This window comes from Balaenoptera musculus, chromosome 12 (assembly GCF_009873245.2).
Source record: "Balaenoptera musculus isolate JJ_BM4_2016_0621 chromosome 12, mBalMus1.pri.v3, whole genome shotgun sequence".
Taxonomy (NCBI): Eukaryota; Metazoa; Chordata; class Mammalia; order Artiodactyla; family Balaenopteridae; genus Balaenoptera; species Balaenoptera musculus.
This window is the reverse complement of record NC_045796.1, coordinates 77,492,718-77,509,754: the sequence shown is the minus strand read 5'-3', so window position 1 is coordinate 77,509,754 and position 17,037 is coordinate 77,492,718. Positions and strand designations below refer to the sequence as shown.

General features: G+C 34.0%; 1 protein-coding gene across 4 annotated transcripts in view; it reads right to left on the bottom strand.

Annotated features, from left to right (window-relative positions):
• LOC118904894 (pleckstrin homology domain interacting protein) overlaps positions 1-17,037 on the bottom strand; it is a 125,419-nt gene that overhangs the window by 87,032 nt on the left and 21,350 nt on the right. For all 4 annotated transcript variants that reach the window (XM_036870994.1, XM_036870995.1, XM_036870997.1 and 1 more), the window contains exon 7: positions 4,550-4,710. In XM_036870994.1, the coding sequence (XP_036726889.1) occupies positions 4,550-4,710 (161 nt within the window). The remainder of the gene's footprint in view (positions 1-4,549; positions 4,711-17,037) is intronic.

Below are 17,037 nucleotides of genomic sequence, written 5' to 3'. Positions count from 1 at the left end.
TTTGAAAGATTAATCTATACCGTCTCTAATTCTTCAATTCCCAATCCTTCCTTTGTGCATTGCAATCTCACTTCTACCCATAAAACTAAAATAAAACATTTTTTCTTAAGTTCATTAGTAGCCTTGCCAAATCCAAAAGATGCCTTTCAGTTCTAATTTTACTTTAGGTTTTTCTACCTTTCGTGAAATACTAATCCTTTGGCTTTTAAGACACCACTTCTTTTTCTATTTTTCTCCCAGCCTCTTAGGCAGCTCTTTCTCAGTCTTAATTATTGACTCCTCTCCTCTTCTTTAGTTTGCTTTAAAGTTGAAGTTTCAGCCTTTGTACATTACACATATGAGGTAAAAAAATCAATTTTCATATTCAACGATTCCCCAGTTCAATCCTCTAGCCTAGATCTCTCTCCTGAGCTCCCACAACCTGTTGAGCATTTCTATTTGGCAATCTATATAAGTATCTCAAATTCAACATGTCCCAACCTTCACAAACTTCTCCACTTAAATCCTTACCACAGTAAGTGACACGACTTTCTAACCAGTCACACAAGTTAAAAAACATGTCATTCCATACTATTCCCTCTCAATTCCTCCCTACATTCAAATGAACCTTTTAAATCCTAGAGATTCTATTTTTAATCTGTTAATTCCATTCCTACTTCCACTGTGAATCTTTCACGGATCACTGCTAGAACCTTTTCACCAATACCTCCGTATAAAGACTTAGTTTCACATCCATCCTCTACAATAATGCCAAAGAGATCATTAAAAAGATCAATTCTGCTCACTCTTCTGTCTAAATCCATCACTTTTGCTCCATGCCCTCAGGAAAGACATCCCTTCATGTCACAAAAGAAATCTTAATGATTTTGTCCTGCAACAACATCTCTAGCTCTTGCTTAGCAGTGGTCCATATTTATTCTTTGCCATGTCCAGTAACACACGATTGCATGTTACGTTCTCCCAATGACTGTAAATGCCTTTCCCTAACTCTGGAATACCTAGCTCAGCTGAGGTGTCACTCCTCTAGGAAGTTTCTCTTACCATCTCCTACCACACACTGAACTAGGTACCTCTCTCCTATGGTACACCTCAGCATCTTGTGCTGCCTCTAGCAGGCTTATCACATTGTATCAATATTGTGTGTTGACTCTCTGCGAACTCTCCAGGGACAGATACTATGTCTGTCATTTCTATATCCTAAGCTTTTAGAACAGTGTCCGCCTCCTAAAAGACTGAAGTTCATTAAAGGAGTGCATAAACTCATAGTCTTTATTATAAATTACTGAATTTATATAAACAGCTTATGCTCTTTTGCCTTAATTTGAAGAGGTACATTTTATGTTTCTGAAAAAAGAGGGGAAATCTTTTTATATGGTCCTCAACATACTTTTATGAGTGAATGGCTTACTACTGAGAGAATTCATTAACTCTGCTTTTCTTTGGTAAATATTATTTGATGCAATGATTCTGAAATAAAGTAAAAAAAATTTAGAAAACTAAGAAAGAGAGAGAATTAGGGAGCAGTCTGACTTGGTAATTATGCTACCTTCCTCCCTGGGTTCTTCTCATTATTCTACTGGGAAATGTCCATTACTAAAATATTCTAGTACAAAATACTGGAAAATTTTCCTAACAGAATTTCACTTACCAATCACAATGATTTCAATCTTGTATAGCATTTATAAATAAGATTTTAGTTAGGTAAGAAAATAAAATGGAAACAATTTATTTAAATTCATCTATAAAATTAAAAGCAGCAAGTGAAACTTAATAACTGCTTCCTGTATATCTTGTTCTATACTAACTGCATGCATCATTTCATGCAATCCCACAAAAATCCTGTGGGATTGGTACTACTATTATCTATTTCCCGCCTTCTTTTTTTAACAGCTGAGAACACTGTAGATTAAAAGGGTGAGGTAATCTTTGTAAGCTGCACTGCTAGGAAGTGGTAAAGCTGTGCGTTGAACTAAGAGCCCCCTAATGCCAAAGCTGATGCTCTTAACCACAGGACTATACTGCCTCCAGCTGTGCCTCTAGCTGTGCCTCTAGCTGTGCCTACCCAGAAAGGACTCAAAAGTCCCTGGGAATGAGTCCCTTGGAAAAAGCTTTCAAATATACCTAACACTAGAACTTAATAATAAGTGTGCAAGGTCTTCAGATACCAAATACATAAAAAGGAAATATTGAGCTGTCCATTACTGAATTGTTATTCCAATAAATAACAACAGCGTGTCACTCTCTCACAGGAATCTTTCATTGTTCAGTCATAATCTACTATCCTAAAGTCTTATCCTATCAGTTTTCAAGACTGGTTTTCAAAGCATTTGTTAGTGGCTAATGTGTTCCCAGTGGAATAAAATAACATGAATAGTGAACACATATGTACTCTAATCACAAAAATACAAAGAAATTTTAAGTAACAGTGATCTCATATCTTTGCATTTCTTGTCACAAGGCAACATTTTGGAATTTGTAACTGCAAATCACCAGTAAAAAATTACAAATGAGACTATAAGTTTGGCACAATTAGCAAATTATATCACATACATAAAACATCAACATTTTTAGACTCTTGATAAGACCATATAAAATAGTATAGTGATAATTTTCTGTCTTTATTTATGTATCTTCAACTAAAGGAAAACAATCAGAAAATCGCTTCCCTCTTCACATATCATTCAATGCTCTTAAAAGTAGGAATTACATATCTAGAACAAGGGCTGCAATTTTTTTCTGTACAGGGCCAGATAACAATTATCTTAGGCTTTTCAGGCCATACAGTCTCTGTCATAACTACTCAACTCTGCTGTTGTGGTACAAAAGCAACCACTGAGTGTGCCTGTGTTTGAATAAAATTTTATTTACAAAAAAAAGGTGGCAAGCTGGATTTGACCCACGGGCAGTAGTTTACTAACCCCTGGTTCAGAGTGTCCGCCCAACTCTATGCCTATTACTCTACTAAATTCATGAGCCAGCAACAGTGTATTGTCTCACTGCATTTTTCCCTCAAAAAGTTGTAGGAGATTATGTGTCTAATTCAAATCAACACATACACAGTGCTTCATAAAGTACGACAATCAAATGCTTACCATCCCTCTCATTTTCAAAGAAAGAATTCCCACAAGGTACTTTACAGACATCAAAAATTAAGTAAGAAGTTATATATTTTTTATAATCTCAGTGCAACGGCATAACTTAATACTCACCAAAATGAAGTATAAACACAATGTAATGCATCTTTCTCATTCTTTCAATTTATTATTATTTTTGAAAGAATTCTTTTAAACATTAGAGATGCCAAATTTACTTTATGTTTTGAGAGCTAAATTTAAATGATAATATATTGAACTCAAAAAGTCTGTAAGTAATTTTCCATTACCATCTGAGAGCAAATTACTGTTGCAGGTATATCAAGGACTTTAGACAATATAGGGATAACTATTCCCCACTCTAAAAATAATAACCCATCCGAAAATTTTTAAAATTTCAGTTTTATTCTGCTTCATAGAGAACAGCAGAGATAAAAGAGAAGGTGAAAAAAAAAAAAAAGAGAAGGTGAAAGGGAGAATACTAATGTAGGAAATAATCTGCAAACGCCTGAAGTGGATTCTAGAACAGGGGAAAAGATATGTATGGAAATCCTTTCCCACACCCTGCCATTTATCTATTTTATAGAGGACTGGGTGAACGGGTAAAGGAGAGAAAGGAGACATAAATAAATCTCAGTTTACAAGCATATTTACTTAAAAGAGGAATCTATAATTGTTGTGACTGTATAAAATTCACAGCTGCTCTCTTCGAAGACAGAGATAGGAATTTCCATGTTAACTTCCATTTCCCATTTAAAATTAGGAATCCTGTGAATGAGTGTATATCTTCAGCAGAGTATTTAATATAAGTAGTATTTAATGGTAAGTACAACCATAATAGTGTAGTAAGTATTACCCTTAGTGGATATAATAGTCAAGGCACCTAAAAATAAATTGAAATATTTCCAAAAGCAATTTTCTCCCTTAAAGCTGAAAAGCTCTGTTTTCTCCATTCAACAAGTTAAAAGAAACAGTAACAAACAAACCTAAGAGACTCTGAACACATGAGATAAACTGAAGAATGAGGTGCTAAGGATAAAAGGTAAAAGGAGAAAATGTTACATATGCTCAGAATTTTTTCTATCACCACTTTAAGGGAAATTTCTTAGACTCCCCTAATTTGCTTAACACACTTTGGGTGAAATGTCCTTGGTTTAGAATTAAAACTACTGTATGACATTTTTAAAAAGGTCACACTGCATTATTTCATATAATGCTGGGAATTACACTTATCCACGAGGACCATAACTGTAACTGTGCTACAACATGTCTTTCAAGAATGTTCCAAATCTGAAGTCCAACTTTAAGTAAAACTTTCTGTTACAGTAAGCTAATTTACCTGAATTTCTAGTTTTTCATTAAAAGAAAAAACAAAGGTTTTATTTCGAAGTTCAACTTTAAGCAATGTTTCTGCAATTCCATATATGAATTAAGATAATACTTTAAAAACTACTTACAGTAAATATCCGTCTGCCAGTTCGATCAAAAGTTACACAGTACACAGACGACAAGTGTCCAAGAATTCTTTTATGCATCTTCATGTGCTGATACACTGCAGTGGGAACCAGTCGCTCAAGCCTGTATTTTCCATTCAGCTTCCTTGAAAACAAAGTATCCGCTACCAAGAAAAGGGGGGGAAATAAGTATAATTCAGAAATTAATTTTCTTAATCATCCTCTTTTATGAATTCACATATTTCAGTTTCTCATATGTTGGTAAAAATAAAGATGCCTTCTAAGGTATACGGCTCCTAGTTAAAAGTCTTCAAAGTAGTCAATAAGAGCCCATTATTTCACCTGAAGTAAGTCAGGCACTATCATCTTCGCTTTACAAACAAGTAAATTCAGTTAAACGACCTGTCTGAAGCCACAAAGTAAGGCATGAAGCTAGGATTAAAACTCAGACTTCTACACTCTCTGGCTAGTGCTCGTTAAAAACCAGAATCACTTTATATGACATTATTTCTTTCAAAGGCCCCTATGAGATAGGTTTTCTTACAAAAGCAGTTAAAACTGGATCCAGTGATTTTTACTTTTCATCAACCAGCAATTCGTGAACACTCTAAATATGACACGCTGAATGATGATTTTAAAAACTCTGCAACAAATGAAGACAGAGGAAGAATCTGTTGCATTATTTAAAAAAAAATAATTAAACTGGGGATCTTGCCAAAGACCTGCATAATGATTCCTTTTCTAGAACCTAGAGCTCTCTTTTTTCACCTCACCCATTTCAACCATCTTTCAAGATATGACTGAAATTTATCTTCTGTCGCAAAGCCTGAGATGCTGACTCCAGCCCAAAATGTTCTTTTCCATCTAAATTACTACTGTACTTATTTTCTATACCAATAATTATAGACAAAGAAGGCACTCAATAAATACATGTTGACTGATCTGCAGGCACATTATTCACCTGTAGATTATCTTTAAATACAAGGCTTTTTTTCTGACTGTGACTGCCATCTACATTGGACAGAATAAACACTAGTTTCTCACTTAAATTTAGTCCCAAAGAAAATTAAATATATGTACAAAGTACTATTTAACCAAGGTTTAGAGCCTACAATTATGCCCTAAAGTTGATGAAATACAAATATCTCAGACGTATCATAAAGAATCTCAGTGCTTATTATTTTATTCACATACAATAAATGTTTGGCTTACACTACATTTGCAAGCAAAAAGGAAAATTTTGGGGACTGGTGAGGAGATACGTAGAAGAATACTTTGCAGGTTCTAAAGTAATAATAATTCAAGGAATAATTACATTATGCTTATATGTTCTTTTACTACATCAATCATTTTATATCCTGATAGAGTACATCTCTTGCTGTTAGCATACAAGTCCTATGATACAATCTATTTCAACATCTGCGATATCTAAGACAAATGTTGAAAGTTGTTAATTAGCATATTTAGGCTTAAACTAGTTATACAATAACAGTGATTCAGTAAGTTTCTAATAAACCCTGATACATTTTTCCTTATGCATAGAAATGGCCTGGTGAAAGACATCCTCCTGTGCTTTGGCTCCAAACTGATTTGGAGCAAAGATCACACAAAACCACAGGCATCAACTGTCCTGCCAAAGGAGAACTCAAATGATCTTATCCAAACACTAAGGATCAATGACATCTCACTTATTGTCTGTTTTATAAGAAAATAAGTGATGACATGTAACACAAATGTTGACAGTGCTGCGTTACCAAGACGTAGTTTAATTCCCTCCATACAAAATTTACAAAATTCTCAAAATGTCAAATTTTAAAAAAATATTTAACACTGTTCAGGAATAAAAATGATTGTTGGAGATAACTACAAAATCAAAACCATTATTTTAATGATGATCAGGCACTTTTACATATGTCAGAATTTTTTTAGATGAATTTGTTATAAAGACTATTTATAATTCAGAGTTGATAAAGCAAAAAATACTTCCTTCAAGAGAAAATGTTACTACTCTCTTAAACATAGTTTTTACTGAATCTTTACCTAAACTCGGATTAAATCTTTATTTTCATTTTAAGAATCGACAGAAAAAGAACATCCCTTTCGAAAAGTTACTTTACAGTCAACGTTTCAAGTAAAACTTTTCAGAAACAACATTAAGTGAAATACATTTATAGTTAAAACTATATTCCACGCTACCCTATGTTATATTTGGTTACCAATTAACTACTAGATATCTATACTATGACTGCATCCTAAGGGAAAAGGTACCTAGCAGAGTCCCTGCTCTCACCCAATTTACAAACTTGTACAACAGTACTAAAAGATATGACATATAGTATGCGGAGTTCCCAGGTAATAAGTTGGTGGTTCAAACTTGATACAGGGATTTAGAGAAGAAAATGTAAGTATGGTTCAGCAGTTGAAGTTCAACTGAGGAGACTGGATTTGAAGATGGCCTGACCAGGTCAAACAGGTAGAGAATTTTTATAAACGAAGAGAGGAGGATGTTGTAGGACTCCCATTCAATGAACTCACATTTTCTCTAACTACACCATTTGCATCATGTCTTATCTCCCCTACCAGATCTTAAGTACCTTAAGGACAGAAATTCTGTCTTATTCTTATTCGTATTTCCTACAACTGAGGGTAGAGCCTTTTAAATAAAAAAGTATATAAATGAATCTCAGTTAATAAGAAGAAACACAAGATGGTTCAATTAAATTTACAGTTTTATGGCAGAAAGGCAAATGGCAATCATTTACTTTCAAAAGAAACTCTTAATAGACTAATTGGATTTTTGAGTGAAAAGGAAATATCTCTTGGATTATAGGAACTCCTTAAATTTTATTAAACTAGAACATCAATTTTTAAAACGAGCATGGTTAAACAGATATAAGAGGTCACAAAGGAATAAGTTCTTTATATGACATTATTATACTTTTAACCTTAAATCAAGTAACATGTATGACTTTGGTTTAAAAGTACATTTATTTTCATTAAGTATGGTGATGTGAAATATTGTTAAAATTAAGCCTGCCAAAGCAAATCTCTATCTTCTTCACTTGGCAAATTCTTTCTTACCCTCCAGGGCCAGTTTAAATGTCATCTCCTCTATTAAGGAGTGAATCTTAATTTTAAACTTAAAAATTTTAATTTTAAAAGCGACCTAACTGGTTGCCCTATAGTATCACTCCTGTGTTCAAAACTGCAATGTTCTTCACTTGATTCAGAATAAACACCAAATTCCTTATGCATCAGCCTACCAAGACCCTGCATAATCTTGTCCCCCATTACACCTCTCTGACTCCTTTACTTGGTCTGCTCCAAACATTCTAATCTCCCCCATTCTTCCAACACATCAGGTATGCTCCTGACTTGGGGTCTTTGCGCCGGCTGTTCCCCCTGGCCAGAAAACTCTTCCCACATATAGCTAACTCCTTGACCTCCTTCAAATCTTTCCTCAGATGCCTGTCACCTTCTCAATGAAGTGGAACCTGATCAGCCTATTGAAAATTACAACCCACCCCCTACCACCACCCATTACTCCTGATCCCCCTCTATGTAGCTTAGTATTTGTTCTTTTTCCATCACTTATCACCGTTTACTTGCTAATTATGTTCACTGTTTATTTCCTGCCTCCCCCCACTACAACATAATAAGCTCCACATGAGCAGGATTTTTTACCTGTTTTGTTCTTTGATTAGCCTAAAAGCTGACAATGATGGCTGGCACTTTGTTGATAATATATAGTTGGTGGATTTAATAAATTAATTACACATCAATAAAACAATTTGGTTTAGGAAATAAAACAAAAATGGATTTCTTTATCGGACAGATTATAGATTCAAAGTATCTCTAAACAGTTCTTCATTTCAACTGCCCTGCTAAATTTACTTAATTTGGAGGGAAAGGGATAGGTAAAAATATTTACTCAATGTTTTCTGAGGGAACAGACCAGTAAAGTGAAATAAAACTTCCAGAAATCACTATTATCCATCTGAAGTATCAGTCTCTCTGAAGAGAGAAAAGGAGCAAAATAGTGAACAGTGTCATTTGTAGCAAATCACTCAGAACAGTCTTTGAAGCAAAGTCTACGTGCACAAGTCTACAGAACTAATTACTAAAGATAAACAAAAGGCCCATGATTTCTTAAAGTTAGATGTAACTACTGTATATAACTAGATATATCTAGCCAGTAGGGTCTTAACTATTACTTCTGTGGATACATTCTAGGTAATAAAATGATAAATAAAATTCCCCCACAAGCCATTTCTTCCTAGTTCACACCAAATTTTTCAAGAATTGATTTATTTCTTTAATCATAATACTAATGTATACTCAATGTAGAAAATAAGAACATAAAGTCTACATAACTCTACCACCTAAAGCAATCACATAAAATTTTGCAGAGACTTCCCTCATAAACAGCATTTTAATATAGCTATGCCATATTCCTTAATGAAGTAAAAGCTAGGCTTTAAGTTTGACAGACTTGTACTTAAATTTGACACTGTGGAGATTTTAAGCAAGTTACTCTCTCTCTACTTCGATTTCTCAAGTTATACTTCCAGAAACATTTTCCACAAATATACTTGGTTTTCATATTATGCTATTCTGTGACACCTCACGATTTCACACTTATATAGCCAATTCTATCAATATTTTTCTTTTCTTCTGTAACTTGTTCTAGTACTTTAATATGAAGGTTCTTCTACCAGCCAATGGTACAATAAATACCCATTTACATTTTCTTTTACTTTTTTGTGGTTTAAATTTCTCACTTAACTACTTAATATATTTGGAGTTTTAGTGTATGTTACTAGGTGAGTCTCTAAAGATTCCCCTAATCAACTATCTGTTCCAGTCTTTTCACTAACTAATCCTTCTCTATCCTATTAAATTATCTTATATATATTTCTGTGCTAGGTTGCTGATGGCATGTCTATTTATATGCCAGTGCCAAAATTTTTAATTTATAATTAATGGCATTTTAGTTTTTATCTGGCTATTCTTCTTCATGTGTCCTCTTAAAAAACCTTACTCCTGATTTATTATTATCTAATTTGAAGACTACTGAAAAGTTAAAAAAAAAAAAACTGCTTTGTTGGAAATATAAGTTTAATTTCATTCACTTATAAACAACTGACATCTGTCTATCCAGGAACACGGTACTTTGGTCCTATAGCTGGGCCGAAGTTTTCAATGCAGATGATTTTAGAAAAAGATAAACATAAGCAGATTTACCTCAGTTTTCCTCACTATACAGATCTGTATCATTTGAACCAAGTTTCACGGGGGAAAAAATGGGTAGCTGCCAGAAAAGAGCATCTGCAATAACCTTAGTGACTACATTTTTGAGCATATTAGAAAAATATGTGACAAAATCTCTGCAAATAAGAAAGAACTAAAGCAGAAATATTATCACCTCCCTCCAAAAGGTTTCCTCCTTCTGACAGGTACCTTTTTTTTCTTCCATTTTTTAAAGTTGAAGTATACTTGTTATGCAATATTATATGTCACAGGTGTACAATAGAGTGATTCACAATTTTTAAAGGCTATACTCCATTTATAGTTATTATAAATATTGGCTATATTCCCTGTGTTGTACAATATATCCTATAACTTACTTTATGCATAAGCTTGTACCTCTTAATTCCTTACCCCTACATTGCCTCTCCCCCCTCCCTCTCCCCATTGATAACCACTAGTTTGTTCTCTCTGTGAGTCTACTTTTTTTTTTTTTGTTATATTCACTAGTTTGTTGAATTATTTTAGATTCCACATATAAGTGACATCATACAGTATCTGTCTTTCTCTGATTTACTTCACTTAGCATAATATCCTCCAAGACCATCCTGCTAAGTACTTTAAAAAACGGAGGAATTCCCTGGCGGCCCAGTGATTAGGACTCCAATCTCTCACTGCTGAGGGCCCAGGTTCAATCCCTGGTCGGGGAACTAAAATCCCACAAGCCGCATGGTGTGGCCAATCAATCAATCAATAAACAAAAACTGACAAGGGCACATGGTGCAACTGCAATAAATTACCCAAGATCAAAATTAGCCATTGTTAAAAAAGATGAATTGGGGAAAAAAACTAAAATTACTATGAATTAACAAAAATGCACAAGTTAGGGTTTTTTGCTGTTGTTGTTTTAACTCTTATAAACAACGTAACATGCTGTACAATATCTAGACCAGTGCAGGAAAGCTGTTCCCCCTTAACAATCAGAACTGGAGGGCCCAGGACGAGGGCCTACAACTTTTGCCAGCACATGAAAGCAGAGCCCTGCTGGCAGCATAATGAATGCAAGGAGAGGCATGTGGCTGTAGACACCAAAACGTGGAGAATTAATGTTTGTGGCAGTAGAAGAATTAAATGAGGAGGCAAAAAGAAGAAAGAATACGTAATTTCAGAAGGTGCAACCTAGACCCTTTTCTGATAACAGAAAAAAGAGTACTCAGATAGGGAACATCAGAGTATTTTACTAGAAGATTTTAATTTTTTTAAAAATTCTTTATTAGATTCATTTTTGTACTATATTTTGAAAATTTTATTTCTCTGATTCTGGTTAAAGGAAACACCTGGAAAGCTCCCAGAGTTTCTGTAAATAAAATGCAAAAATAGTTGTAACTTATAATTAATAACCATAAAAACAGTTCCTAAATTAAAGTACAAAAGAGAGTGGATTCTGGATAATCAGTACCTAGATTTTATTTTAATCTCCAGAATCTGTGTTAATAAAGGCTCTCCAAAGTTTGGAAACCTACAGAACTAAATTTAAGTGAACTACAAACATTTTACTGTGCTTTTGCTTTACTGCGCTTTGCAGATACTGCTGCGTTTTGTTTCTGTTTAAAAATTGAAGGTTTGTGGCAACCCTGCATTGAGCAAGTCTACTGGCACCATTTTTCCAACAGCATTGTTTTCTAAGACATCGACATTTTTTTTAAGACATAATGCTATTGCACAATTAAAAGACTACAGTACAGTGTACACATAACTTTTATATGCATTGGGAAAACAAAAAATTTGTGTGACTTGCTTTATTGTGATATTCACTTTATCGTGGTGGTCTAGAACCCAACCCGTAATATCTCTGAGGTACGCCTGTACAAAAATAATGATAAACATGTAAGCAAGACCATGTGAAAACAAATTCCAAAATGATTTACCTCTTTAGACAATAATTAGTTTTCCCAACAAAATGCTGCCACATATATCCACGATCAGACACTCAGAGGGCAATTTCTATAGAAATAACCTTCCAAATTCACTACAAGTCCAAAAAGTTGTCTCTATATGGTGTTGGTGATTTCCATGAATTAAAGTATTGTGTGGTATAAGGTATTTGCTAACGCATGAAAATACATAAAATTTTATTTTTTTTTTAAAGAATCACAAAAATGTTGGAATGAAAAGGAGATGATGCAACCGTGCAGATCACAAAAAACAGCTATATAATTTTCTAAAAAAGAACTTATGCTAAAGCCAAGAATCACATATCTTGAGAAAATGCATATAAAGGAAGACGAAAGTCACCAGGGACTGAAGCTAGAGAGAGAGGTTCTTACTGGGACTTCAAGAATCTGATAGAAAAAAAGTCTTATCTGCTGTGCTTGTGGTGGGGAGAAAAAAAAGCTGTGGAAAACTATTATGATGTGTAGCAGATCTGGAAAATAATAGCTAATATTTACAGAGTACTTTACTACATGCCAGGCACTGTTCAAGGAACTTTACGTATATTCTCATTTAATCCTCACACATCTTTTAACACGGCTACTACTATTATCCCCTTACTGGGGATATTCCTTACCAATAACGGAACTGAAGGACAAAACGTAACTTTCCCAGAGGTGAAGCCCAGGTTTGAATTCAGGCTGTTTGATTCCAAAGAGTGCACTCTTACCATGCTGGCTAGGTAGACAAATATTAGAAAAAAAGACTGAGAGGAAACATGCAAAAGTATTAATAACAGACAACCAGTGAGACTGGTTAATTTTTGAGCTGTTCTATTTTCCAAGTTTTCTCTATTGAGCATATATACATCCTGATTAATTTTTTATTAAATAAAGTATAGCTCAATCTACCTCGAGGAGGTCAAAAGAGCAATATGAAAAATATGAACTGTCTAAGGAGATTAACATAAATTCAAGACTGATAAAAACAGGTCCAGGGATAAAGATGCAAGGAATTTAAATTCATTTAATCATAAAAAAAGAAACGCTAAAGACTAAGTATATTAAAGTATTTGAATGTATACTACACTACAGAGAATAACCATTGCCTATTTGACAATGGACTGAATGACATGCTACAAAGAATTCACATCTAGTCTGATTCGAAAGCCATAAAATACAAAGGGCCATCAATTTTGTTTATAAGTTTTGTTTCTAAAATCTTTCCCATTAAGTTTTTAAAGTAAAAGATGTCAAAGGTAGTTTAGGTTCAATTTTATTTGGGAAGGAATCATATAAGGAGGAACTTCTAACATTTAATTCTCTTTAGAGCCACAACTGAAAAGCTCGACACAATAATTCTTCTGGGGTTACTAATATAGATATTAGTAGGAAATTACAACCAAATATTCATAAGTTGAGGGCCAGAGATAATCTGGGAAATAATTCAACACAGGTTGGTTTATTTCTACAGCACCATCTCCTCTCTTTATCATACTACACCAGTAACTAGTAAGGAACCATCATATGAACAAGACAAATAAAATGCTGTAACAGTAACTATAATGAACAAAAGTCCCAACTTTAAAGTACAAGGGGTTGCAACATTTGAAGGAAAATCCTGTAATTAGCTTTTCTGTCCACAAAAAAAAGGGGGGAGGGGGGAGGCAAGAGAGAATGCAAGAGTAAAGGGAAATAATTACCTAGGTGACATAACGTCCAAGACAGCCTCTCTCCTTATTTTACAACTGTATCTAAAATAATTAGTATGCACAGTAGCTGCCCTCCAAATCTCTACATATTCAATTCAATGTTTAGCTGTAACTCCCATTTGAAAGACACCGTGTTTCTTAAGATTTAGCGGATATCACAAATAAGAATAATGTCTGAAAAGGAGAACTCAAATACTAACTGAAATAAAATACAGAAAGTGAAAAAATGATTTCAAGAGTTAAGCAAAAAATATCATAAACCAAATACCAAAATAAGCACTAAAAAACCAAACCAAACAAAAAACCAGACATTACAATTACTAGGATGGTAATTTACTAGAATTTTACAATTGCTTGATTTGTATTATTCTTCCTCCTCATTTCTTTCCTGGAAACTAGTGTGATGATACAGAAAATACTACAATGGTATAATATTTTCAGTTTTAAATATTTTAAAATATTTTAATAGTTATTTCAATAAAAATTCATTTTTTATAAAAAGTTAGTTTTTTTTTTCCCCCCAAACATTTTAATCACTCAATTTTGAGTCAACAAACATTTATAGAGCACCTATATGGGCCAAGTATGAGCTAAAGGATGTAACAGAAAAAGAAAAGACAGAACTTACCGTCCTGGAGATTGCAGTTTAGCAGGGAAGAAAGACATGAAACAAGGACTTATAACAATGATAAGTGTCATCAAATAGAAGGTACAGGGAAATCTTGAAATATACAGCAGAGGGTCCTAAACATATAGGGCAGGAGGATATCAGGGAGTCAGGGTTGACTTCTCTAAAACACTGACATTTAAACTAAGACCTGAAAAATGAACAGCCAGAGAATGTTGGTGGGAGGCGAGAATATTCTGCCTAGGTGGAGGGAAGAGCATGTGCAGTGGTCTGAAGCTGCAGAGAGCATGACACTCAAGCTACATAAAGAAGTCAGGTGTGACAAGCACACGGAGCACAAAGGGGCAAGCGTCAAAGGGAGAGACCAAGAAGGTCCAAGGCGGACTGCAAAGTGCTTTCTAAGCTATGCCAGGCATTTTGGGCTCTTTCCCAAGGACAATAAGTTGAAGTTTTTTAGGGAGAAAGAAGTGGGAGTAATATAGTAAAAGACTTGCTTTGGGATAACTGCAGTTTTATCTCTTGACTACAAAGAGAACAGATCAGAAGGTATATAACTAAAAGCAAAAGTTGATTTTACAAAAGAAATCAGAGGGTTCCAAAAACAAAATTTCATTTTAGAAAAACTTAAATCAGTGCGCCAACAAGATTACAAAGGTTTTCTCAAGGAACTATTTTCTCTCAAATGTAAGTATTTATCTGGCAAGATATAAACTTGAGAGAACACACCATGTTTTACTGTTTCTAGCTAGAGTTCTTATACTGGGGCATAATTCAAAAGGCTCCTATCCCAAATCAACAAACGGACACAGGTGGTAACAAGACTAATGGATAAAGAATTTCACAGAACAGGTAAAAAGGTGCTATATAAATGTGATATAAAAGTTAAGTGCATAAGAAGATGAGAAACAAAATAACCAGGGATATAACTCAGTTAGTTACTACCTCTCTTAAGTTTCAGTTTTCTCATTAATAAAGTAGGGATATCTTGCAGAGTTAACTATGAAAAGCAAATAAAACAAAACGTTTTGTAAACTCAAAGGTACTATGTGCTAACATCTATACTGACTGTCCTTAAACAGTCAAATCTTCAGATGTTATAAAAGCAAATTTTACTGAACAGTTTTTCTTTTATTTTTAAGACTTTTGTGGGAGATCATTTTTCCCCCTACATCTCCCTTAAGGAGCTGAACAAATTGCTGCTGTTTATGTAAATATCTACTCAGCCTAATCATGGACTTCCCAGTTTTCAAGATGTCTAGGAAGATGTTTAATCCTTAACTTCAAAGGTTCCCTGAAGAAATTCAAAATAAACAGAGACTTTATGAAGAAAATATAATAACTTGCTTCACTTACACAGCTGTGAAATTTAACATCAAACCCAATAATCAATCTGGAAAAATATATGATGCAAAGTAAAAAAGGCAATGGCCAGTGCTTCCTAATTACTACTGAAATTAGTTGCCAGACACATCACAGGGGGGGCGGGGTGGGGGGTTGGGGGGAGAAGACCTCTCGTCACATCTATAACCTAAAAACAAATTTCATCTTATGATTTACAAAAGAAAAGAAAACACAGCTACAAGAGCAACAATTTAAACTCACCCAAGGAAACTGTCATTCTTCAAAGTGCCTTCCCCTTTTTTGGTCAATCATAATTTGAAAAGAAATTTAAGCAAAAGAAAAAAATGTAAATAATAATGTCTATTTTATATATTTGGTATTTTGGCATAATAAACATTAGCTTTATTTCCCTTAAAAACCAAAAATGCAAATACATTTTAGTAGTCTCTCACAGCTACCTGTTCTTAGGAAGCAAAGAAAAGAAGAGGTGGGCTGGGGAGGGGGTAGGGAGAAGAGAGTTAACAAAACAAAAACCTGTGACAAGTGAAAACCTGAATATCATTAACTTTTCTTGTTCCACCCCAGTTCATCAATTACAGCAATTATATCCTTCTTCATTTAATATTTACTAATGGTGATGAGCTGGGTCTATAAAGAACAATAAAACATAACCTCCACCTTCCAGACCCTAAAAGTAGTCAGGAAAACAAATGTAAATAAGTGAGTATCATCCAGGGGACAGATTAAAAAACAAAAACCAAGACCCCCCTCCCACCCCCACCCCCGCAAAAAGTATATATACATATATAGCTAAGTCAGAAATTGTTAAAGAACAACACAAATTATAAAACTATAGAACTAGAAAAGCAGAAGACTAAAATCGCAGAAGAAAATGAGTTCTGGAAGAAAAAATGATTACTGAGAAAAAACAGATCGAAATAAATATATTCAAATAAGTGATGAGTAGAACACCTAACTAAAGATTAATGTATGGATCGTACAGAAGGCAGGAAAAGGAACAAGACTGAACAGAGAATATCAGGGAAAGAATAAATGAACAGGAAAGAGACCACAGATTATTAGAATCCTATGATTTACTGAATTATATGCCAAATATTAAATTAGACATTATATGCTGAAGCTCAAAGGTTTATAATAACATAAAACAATCTTTCTAATAGTTTTGTAAGAAATATAGTCACATAAGTAAAAAATTAACCCTACAACTCCAGATCCTAGCCCAGTGCCACATATGTTAAGAAATCAGCAGTTGCAGGGTAAGTCAAATACAATATTGGAAATATGGCAAAATATAACAGTGAAAATGAGAAGGGAAAAGAACCTTCTCTTTAAAAACGTACTCAAGATTTATGAGCAAAATAATTCATTTTGCTAAATGATAATTACAGAAAGAAAGTAACATTTATTGTTACCTGCTTTGTGCCTCACTTTGCTAACTCATTTAAGCCTCCAAATAACTGGATATGGTAGATATTATCCCCGTTTTACAGATGAGAAGGTTGAGAGGCTGAAAAGTTAAACAATTTGCCTAAGGCCACACATCTTGAGCAGAGTCAAGATTTATACCTAATTTTAAGTGAATATTTGCTGCCTTTGTTCAAACTACTTTCC